Source organism: Plectrocnemia conspersa, unplaced genomic scaffold (genome assembly GCF_051122295.1).
Source record: "Plectrocnemia conspersa isolate PC_06_02 unplaced genomic scaffold, ASM5112229v1 ptg000010l, whole genome shotgun sequence".
Taxonomy (NCBI): Eukaryota; Metazoa; Arthropoda; class Insecta; order Trichoptera; family Polycentropodidae; genus Plectrocnemia; species Plectrocnemia conspersa.
In genome coordinates, this window is record NW_028277174.1 from 19395856 (window position 1) to 19406284 (window position 10429).

The following is a 10429-nucleotide window of genomic DNA, read 5'->3' on the forward strand; positions in this document are numbered from 1 at the left end:
ATATTCTGGGAAAGATAAAAAGCTTTAATTGAGCTCACTTTGAAAAAAATTCAATCACAGAGAATCTGCTGCACGTAAAGTAGCGTTAAAAATTAATTCTGAAGCCGAAAAAAGAAAGATTTAAAACATTTTTTTTATTCTTGCAAAAAAATGGAAGTGCAAATAAAGTAGCAAAGAAAAATCAATCATATTTTTCATTTATTAATATTGTGAATCAAGTAAGTGATGAAATGAGAAAAAATGTATTTAAAGAAATCGCTTAATTGAAAAATATAATTTCATTGATAATTGATGAATCAACTGTTGGAATAAATTCACCGATTTATTTATTTTTGGACTTGATTGAACTTGAAAACGTAAGGCAAAAGGAATATTTAAGTCTTTACTTCAATATATTATCGATTATTAAAGACTATCTAAACCAAATTTTGACCAATAGGAAAGCGCAAAAAACAATTATCCCTTCTCAGAAGTCAAAAATTCGGCACCGACACGATTTTATTGCTTTTGACGTGAATTTTTGACTTCTGAGAAGTGGTAATTGTTTTTGCGCCCTCATATTGACCAAAATTCGGTTTGAATATACTTTAACCAATACTTTTATATCAGAATTCCATAGTAATATCGATATAGCTAGCATATTTTTAAAACAGTGTAATATCTAAATGCAGACTATGGAGCAATATGCGAAAATGACGTCTGTCCTTTTTCTTCCGTTTATTTCCCCCTGAGAGTTGAGTTACCTAAGTTTGTATTTTAAACTTGACCTAATGAAAATTCTAAAATTTCAATTAGTTTTATAACTTTCATTAGGCAAAGTTGGGTTTGGTTAATTTATGTAGGTTAGGTTTGGTTTTATAACAACATATAATTTCAGAAGAGCTAGTTAAATTATATTTTCGCTAGTAGAAGTATATATCTACTGGTGAAAATGTATTTGGACTTAAAAAATAACCATAAATAATAATAAGTATGTAAATGTATATTTTACTAGCACCTGCCAATTAAATTATATTTTTACTAGTAAAAATATATAAAATATTTTTGGGATAAATTCGTGACAGATTTTTTAAACTTTCTTTGAGAGATAACCCGAGAATTTCTGGTTTGGAATCAGGGTTTTTACAGGGAGTGGGGGGCAAAAGTTAACTGTTTTTTTTTAAATATTTTGCTTTTATTAAAATTAATGTTATTTAAATTTCGAGATTATTTTTGTTTGTTCAAAATAGTAGCTTGAATGACAAAACATTGAAGGTGATTGAAATCCCCGAATGTCTTCGTGGTTATTGTGCAATTCTGTTTGTCGCTTTGATTTATAAATGCTATTTTTGAAACTGTCACAACTTTATATAATAATTAAAATATCTGTGCTAGCCAAAACATAAAAGAGGCAAAGAGAAAATAAATAATCGAAATAACTATAAATTAAAAAAATATACTTTTTATTATATATATTGCTATCTATCGATTTAACACACATTTTTAGAAATAATTAGACGATATTATAATCGTTATAAGTAGATAAATCTAAATGTATAAATTAAACTACATTATTACCTAGTAGTACTTTCTAGGTTAACTATTTTGGTTTAAGTTTTTGTATTCATTTTAAGGATTTATATGTTATAATTTACTGGCTAATTAAAGTACAACATTAGTATTTTTTAAGCATTAAACAAAATATATTTTGTACTTTGGACATAAATAAAGAATCTTCTAGTTGCACAAGCAACTAAATGAGTAAAATAATCAAGACTGCAACTTTATTAAATATGTACTACGTATCATAATCTAATATATCTCTGAATATATTCAATTGTACAACAATTTTGCACTTTTTTCTTCACAAAGATAAAGTTTATAGTCAGTTCTGTATCGATTAATAAATATCGACAATTATTTCTTAAATTTGTTAAATTTCTATGTGATTTACTATTTTTGTTATAAAATTAAAAAAATTAAGAAAATAATTGCCGATATTTAAAACACGATATTTAAAAATTAATACATAACTGACTTTCAACTTTATTTGTGTGGAAAAAAGTGCAAAATTGTTGTACAATAGAATCGTCGCCGAAAATTTGCATTAAAAACAAAACTTCTCTTAAATCTTTGTAATATATTGTAGTAACATATTGCGTATTAACGACTTATAGTATCTATATATATTAAAAATAGATAATGTAATTTCGCCGTAACGGTCCGTGTCGTAACGGCATTGCATTACAACATTCGGCTATTGCGACCATCTAAACCAATATATTAAGTAAATTCGAAAGTTGTCTCGACTGCTTCCAAATACCAACCGGTACCATAGACATTGTTGTCCAATATTCCATGCCTTTCGTTAGATGCTTTTCTTTTCATACTGCTGAAAAAACATCAACAGATTTGGATAGTTTTCACGGTGTACCATACATGCAATGCTCTCTGTCATACCAGATAACATTGCCAAATTTATTGGTGTATTTAAGAATGGATAGTGCATAATGTAAAATTATGCACTTTCGGGTTACCTCTCAAAAAAATCTAAAAAACAGTCTCGAATATATCCCTAAAATATTTTTTAAACTGTGTATTTTTAATGAAATCATATCGAAATACATTTTCACCAGTAGATATATATTTTTACCAGTGAATAATTTATCTGGCAGGTGCTAGTAAAAATTATATGATTTAAACTTTGCCATATTTAGTAATATGTACATTTATATATAGTCCGTCCAAGATATGAACGCTAATCGTCACAGTATTGGTGAGAAAATATAATAGGGTGACCATGTGAAACTATAAGTGCAATAATTTTTACTTTTTTAATTTAATTTGTTGAGGAAAGTGTAACATATCACTTTCTTACTTATTTTGATTATTTATATACATATTTAACTCAAAAACATGAATCTGTTCAATATAATATTTTTAAAAATACCAATAGAATTTTACAGGAAGTGTTTTATTGATTACAAAATACCACAACATGGCAATAATTTATAATAAAAACATAACATAATATAATTTTTAATTCAATTTCCAACGTATGGTCAGCCTACTCTTAAAACAGCCCTGATTTAGTATTGGTAACGTTCTCCTACCGGTGTAAACAAATTCGCGGAAAACTGTGTATGTATGCATGCATGCGTACACGATGATGAGCGCTAACATCTTGGATGGACTATACTTATTATTATTTATTTACATTTAGTGTAAAAGTTACAGTGAATGTATATTTTTCGGTGAGATTCTATTTTCACTAGTGAAGTGCAAATACATTTTCTCTAGTAGATATATATTTCTGCTAGCGAAAATATAATGATAGGCGCTAATGAAATTATATGCTTCAATGAAATGTCTATAGAACTCAATTTGACAGTTACGAAACGCTCATTTGCTGTTCAAACCCAAACCTAATCCACTGAAAGTTCTAAAATTAATTATAGTTTTAGAACTTTTATTAAATCCAGTACAAAATACAAACTAAGCCAACTCATCTTTCAGGGGGAAATAAGCGGATGAAAAAGGACAGTCAGACGATGCATCTCGCATATTGCTCCATAGTTTGCACTTAGATATTATACTATATTTTAAAAGTATGATAGCTATCCTTACCGATATTACTAGGGACTTCTTATGTACAAGTATTGGTCAAAGCGTATTCAAACCAAATTTTGGTCAATAGGAGGGCGCAAAAACAATTATCACTTCTCAGAAGTCAAAAATTCACATCAAAAGCAATAAAATCGTGCCGTTACCGTCGCAGTGGGAACGCTCAGTAACGAGCGTTAAACAGCGTTTTACTCATGCATGTTAAAAGCAACATAAATTATGATAATCATTGTTTTTGTAGTTCTAAGCCATCGAATATAGCTTTCAGCAAAGAAAATGTACAGATTTAAGAAAAAAAAATTGGTATTATCGGTATTTTATTTTGTAATACCGGTAATACCGAAGAACGATTTTTGCCTTAATACCGGTATTGCAATCCCTATAACGTTACTTTAATGTATGATACCGTATTATTACTTTAATGTATGATACCGTAACTTGACAAATAACTAAGGAGCGTATGATATTTTTTATTATAAAAAGCTGAAGTTCATGATTGTGCTATAAATTCTTTAGATCTTAACTCACCGAGAATCTCTGCAATGAAGCAATTATTCAAACTGCAATATTTTGAACGTGTGTTGTTGACTAGTTTTTTTGGGAATTTCTTGCTTCATCAGTGTCTTAACGTTGTAACCGGATGGATTCGTCCGGCACGTCTGAAATGGTAAGTACTAGCCCATACAACACCATCCCCACTACACGGCGCCGGCCCGGTGCCGGGTGAATCCATCCGGCACGTGTGTATTTTTATACAAGGCAAACAAAAAATGATGTAATTTATAAATGATAATTGTGCAACAATTATAGAGTCTACGTACAGCTTTGTATATACATATATACGTGAAGTCCTCATAGCCTCGTATGCGTCTAAAAGTTCTAGTTCTCTGGACCAGGGTTGACGTAAAGAGGAAAGCGGCCGCTTTCTCGGTCTTCTTAGTATAACCATGTCGGTGTTGCTAAACATGGTTTCGAGCTCGGATAAACTCTTGTGTGTCTAAGTTCGTGGTGTATTGTTGTCGGAAGTGAGTTCCAAAAGTATAAATTGGAGCCATGTATTCGCTTTGGTGTGCTTGGAGGTGATTACGTGCTTGAATATTTGGGGATTTTCTGGATTTGTTATTATCCATATTTTGTTACTGATGCGGTAACCTAGCGACCTGTTGTTTCACTTGATGCGATTTAAATATAATATACACAATAGCAGTTGGAAAAGGTCTCCAGCGACCGTTGTGATACATTTGACTAATATTTGCATTGTTACGTACGGTGTTCATAACAAAGGCTTGGCAACTCTCCTTCCGTGTCGTAAAAACTAATGGATTTGTTTATGGCGCTTTTAACGCATAAGAATGTTGCTTATCACGGTCCATTTCAATATGGCTTTGTACCTGCTGATACCACAGTAGTTTGAGGGCGAAATAATAATTGAGGACAAAAGAGGTAAAATTATTTAGTTGAACTTTCCGCCTTATTAAAAATATTGCACAATCTAATAGCGTTACTTGATCTCAACCAGCTGTGTCAAATAGTGGCGGGTAAATCTCTAATATGGCGGGTAAATAGATCTTCACTTACGATGCGTTTTTATATTTTATGTAACGGTAAAATTATTGAAGAGGTTCCGTTAGGTTGTACATAATATAAAAAAGTTACTATACTAAATTTAATTAAAAAAATGTATGTACATTATATTTTAATTGTCTGTACAAGTTAGTATTTTACGTTTTAGAAATTTTCAAACATAATTAATATAGAACCGCGCAGAGAATTAATAAATTATATGAACAATCTATTTTGTCGTGAATAAGTATACATTTCCGATCAATCAATCATTGAATGATTACATCGAAACAATAATATCCATTGCTGCGATTTTGATAAATAGCTTTAAAAAACATATTGCACTAGATATGATTAATCTGATTCTAATGAAATTTACACGGAAATGAAAATACCATAATCATGACTGATTGAACAGTAAGATGTCTGTATTAAGAATCGTAATCTCAATCTGATTAAATAAAATCCACGTAATAAAATGCAACTAGATATATATTAAAGCAAATAAATATTTTAAAACAATATATACATTTCACATGCACGTACCAGAAACTTTTAAGTTTTATTTAATAAGGATGAACTGAAGGTCCTATTTTCTTCACGACGGCATTGAATCCATTGTGATCATCGGCAGAATAATCTACGATTCTCAAAGAACCGTCCGGCTCGACCAAAGAGTATTGTCCTTAAATTAAAATTATTTTTTAGATAATACAGTATTTATTTTATATTAAGCAATATTAACATCTTACCTGTAACAAGATCTCCGTCTCTAACTTCGTGTTGAGATTTCACATCTCCAGTATGTGGATCGTTGACTCCGTAGTCGAAGGCATATTTTGGGTATGTCTATATAAAATCAATCAATTAAAAATTTATAATGAATTAATATTAAAAAAAATGCATTACGTGATAATCAGCTCCGTATGCTGGACCATAATTTTCCAATTCATTATATAATGGATTTATCGCTGAAGGATGATCAAAGTTGGCGTATGAATCGGCAATCCCATATCCGTTGTATTCAGAATTGTAACCTAAAGGATTGCCGTAACCAGCATCGTATACATTGGAGTAAGCTTCTGGATATATAGGAATTGCTTGGGTAACAGTTATGATGGCGATCAATACTAAAATCTGGAATAAAATAATTTTATGATAACATCAAGTACAGCAGTAGATAAATTGTTTTTATTTTATTTTATTTATTTATTATAAATCTGACCATTATGACTTGACATGTTTCCCCAATGCGTCATGATGGCATTAATACAAAATTTTATCCAATATTTTATACACATATCCATATACATTATAAATACATATTATTACTATTAAAAATGTACATGAAAGGTTTGTGACGCACACAAAAGATATGTGCAATATTTCAAAGTCAATCCCATTTAATTGGGACACATTGGGCCCCAAACATTTTGTCCCAAATAAGCGGCTGGCTTAAGGTAAAAGTAAAAAATAATATTTATTTTTGAACTGCTTTCAATTATTAAAACAAAGTTCAAAAAAATATGAAAAAATAAAATACTGGTACTAATAAAATAAATTTTAAAGAAATAATTAATTATTATAACGGTCATCATAAAAGTAGACATAAATGTAATGTACAAAATATATTTAAACTATAAAAAAATATTTTTGCAATAATGAAGCAATTGTAGTCTGTCTTGTGTTCAGGGTCATCATTTAAATTTTTCCAGATGGTTGGGGGGGGGGGGGCAAAAGTTGGTAGTGATCGTTTATGTATAATTTCCATTTCGTTAAAATTTATATAGTATTTCATTAAATGATATGCATTTTTATGGTCAAATTCAACGGGATCCTTGATTAAAATCCACGTCAAAAGCAGTAAAATCGTGCCGTCGCCGTGTAAATACTGTTATTAGGATAATATATTAAGACTTTTTATTAGATCTGAATCTGTACACTACAAATCGAAAAATAAATGCACTATAATATATTTGCGTTAACACAGTCAGTTGGAGAGATCCATTTCATCATTATTCATAATTGGGAAAGAAATTTGGGTTTACACCCCAACTATTAGCTCTAAAGCATACGATACGGATATACGTTCGATATAATTATCATTACTCCTATTCTGGGTAATCCGTAACGGTTGTAAATTCTCTAAAAACTGAATATAATTACAAATTCCGTTGTCTCAATCGTGATAGAAATTTAGAAACACCAGGTATCATATTAAATTTGCACACTACACTTTAAATTGTTATGCAGTGACTTCTACCACTGATTTATAGTGCTGGTATTATACTGGTTTCATGCTGATGTGATATTATCATTTATTAAAGGTTGCAATATTGTTGCATATTTCAATAGGAATTCACCTTTCATATTATTTTATATTATATATGCATACATAATAATAGCTTCATTACTTTTTTAATCAAATCATCGAATAACTGTTGAACAGTCGAAATTTTAATACCATAACATTTTCACATTTGAAAAAGTTTGTTTTGTGCAGGAATTTAATAAATCGTTTAAAATTCGTATTCGATGAAGATTTATGTGATTTTTATTAACTAGTTATAAATCAATTATTTAATATATCATAAAAAATTAATCACCAAGCAAGAGTGCAAAATTTGTCCAAAAATAGCAAAGAACCGGTTCATATGAATACATTATTTATTACGTTTGTCGTTTTTTTGATTACGAAACGCTATCGTAAGCATCCTGTGTCCTTTCAAAACATTTTTGTTTGTTAAAACTAGTGATTTTTTAGAAATAATTATCAACACGTGTAATATAAGATTATATTATTGTAATTTTCATCCAAAACTATTATTTATTAAATTGAAATGTACCTTGATTGACATGATGATTGAGGTGCAGGTATTACCTATTGTTGAACAGGTAAGTAATGATAATATTTATTTTTCTCGATAGTCCTTTTATATAAAGTTACGTTTGTATGATGATCAATCAAGGGTTAAGTTTTTTTGCTAAGAAAAAACGTGACAAAGAGGTATACATCATTAGTTTAATGAGGTTGTTTATTAATTTATTAAAAATTATATCAAATACGCAAAAGCAATTTGTATACTGGTTCATCGGTACATTTCAACGCAAATTCTAATCAAAACAAATATAACGTCCCTTTCAAACTAGCAATTAGATAAAAAAGAAGCAGTGTTACTCAAAAATTTTCGTAAGGCGAAAATTTAAAGATAATTTAGATACATATACACGTACAATATGTTATTGTTTTGAATACTATGATTGGTAAATTTTTACTTCAGAACATTTAAGCACAGATGGTTTGTTTACACAATGAATTAAATATAGTTCCGTATAAATTGATATCATAAATATATTCTAAAGGTTAACCAGGAAATGTTTAGTATAAATTTAAAAGCTCAGCTTACTGATTACTATGTCCATAGATCAAATATTATAATACAACACATAATTTTATTATTAAATTATACAGCACAAGTTAAAATTTTCATTTAATAATTTAAATATACTATTTTTATTACAGTCGTCAATAACTATTAAACCAGTGGTATAAGTCGGTGGCTAATACACGAAAGACCTGGGTTCGAGCCCTATATGTACCTTGGTGACTTTTAATTTTGATCGTGTCTGAGAGATCGGAATTAATATTATAATATAATTTTAATTACGTTTTTCTTGGTTTTCATAATCTCACGGTTGAATAGTTAAAATAAAATCACGGAGCTAAGTCATGCAGAGCGACATGTGTTGATTATAAACTGTAAAAATAGTTAATTATTGCCTAATTTGTCTAGTGCCTCACTAATTACTTATAGGTTTTTTATTGTGTTTATTTCGCTGTAATATTTTATGTAAATAATGTCTTTATCATATAGTCAGATGCAATTTAGAAACATTGATATAAATACGATTCAAGTAGCATTAAATGAGTTTTATAAAACAAACTTGAAATATGTGTTTCAGAAAATCGTTTTAATAATAGTAAAGAAGCATGCAAGAATATTTGTCGAGAAGCAAAATTAAAATTTGCAAAACTAAACAATTTTCTTCCACTTGTTAGAACGAAGTGGAAGAAAATTGCATTTTTATTAAGTATATATTTATTAGACCTTCATTACCCTCAAATATTTCCGTTTTTACTTCATCTGGTTGACGTTGGCCTATTTGATGAGAGATTACGAGTTCGAGTAGTATGAGTAACTTGAACAGAGAATGTATTAGTTTATAGATTGTAGCAATGAAAGAGTTGGCGTTTTTAGTGAGTTCTTTCATAAACAGATCTTATGCACGAAGAGACTTGTAATGACTATTCTACGAATATTTTTGTATTGTAGTGATATATTTTTACGAACTTTTAAGCTATTCCTCAATCGTTCGGTTCCAAATAATCGATTTCGCTTAATTTCAACAGCGACATTTTCACGGACAATGGCCGGGGCTCGAGCGTGGAACGAAGAAGGTCACGGGTGCGATTCCCGTGAACGCACAGTCACCAAAGAGGCCATTGCTAAGAAAAGAGATATTTGCGACAGGCGTAAAAACAGCTCAACCACCCAATCTGGGTTATAAAGTCGACTCTGACAATATATTGCAAGATATCTGATGACATTGAACGCACAATAGTACAAATTTCACGTAATTGTGAAATTTCAAGGTTAATAAAAACAAACGAGGAATGATTTCCATTAACAATTTATTATACAGCTATGTTTATTTTTGATACATTTTGGATCACAACTATTAGAACATTTAATAAGCACACTAAAAAGCAATGTACTCACCTTTGATAAATTATTGTAAAAATATATTTATGAAATTTCTTGGCAGTGTTCTCCTTCCGTGATAAGGCAAATGTATAATTGTACATTAAATTCAATTTAATATAATAAATTCAACAACAGCCCTTACTTAGCAATGAACATTTGGAACATCAATACATCTTAATATATTTAGATATAATAATACGACACATTCCCAAATAAGGCAAGCGATAAAGCAGCAACAATTTGTTCATATATTTAATAAATTCATATTAATTTTTCATAGCATGTATTTTAAAAATAAAATGAGACATATATTTTGCATGTTAACGTGATTAATTTCATAACAATTTTTTATTAATAAATTAATAATTTTAATAAAATAAAGGAATATTTTTGATAGTCTTTCTTTACGTAATATTATAATATATACCAATTTTAAATTGTTTCTTTTTAAGACAGATCTAAAAAATATTAAAATACATGAGTAGTTTACAATGGCT

The 10429-nt window shown here is 29.3% G+C and overlaps 1 protein-coding gene across 1 annotated transcript; it reads right to left on the reverse strand.

The window, feature by feature from the left end:
• Positions 1-5666: 5666 nt before the first annotated feature.
• Positions 5667-9095, reverse strand: LOC148230859 (cuticle protein 21-like). Its single transcript, XM_088194412.1, has 4 exons — positions 8013-9095; positions 6076-6303; positions 5919-6015; positions 5667-5851 (listed from the first exon to the last, which is right to left on the reverse strand). Exons 1-4 carry the CDS (start codon positions 8022-8024, stop codon positions 5733-5735), a joined length of 456 nt encoding a protein of 151 aa, XP_088050538.1. The 5' UTR covers positions 8025-9095; the 3' UTR covers positions 5667-5732.
• Positions 9096-10429: the final 1334 nt, after the last annotated feature.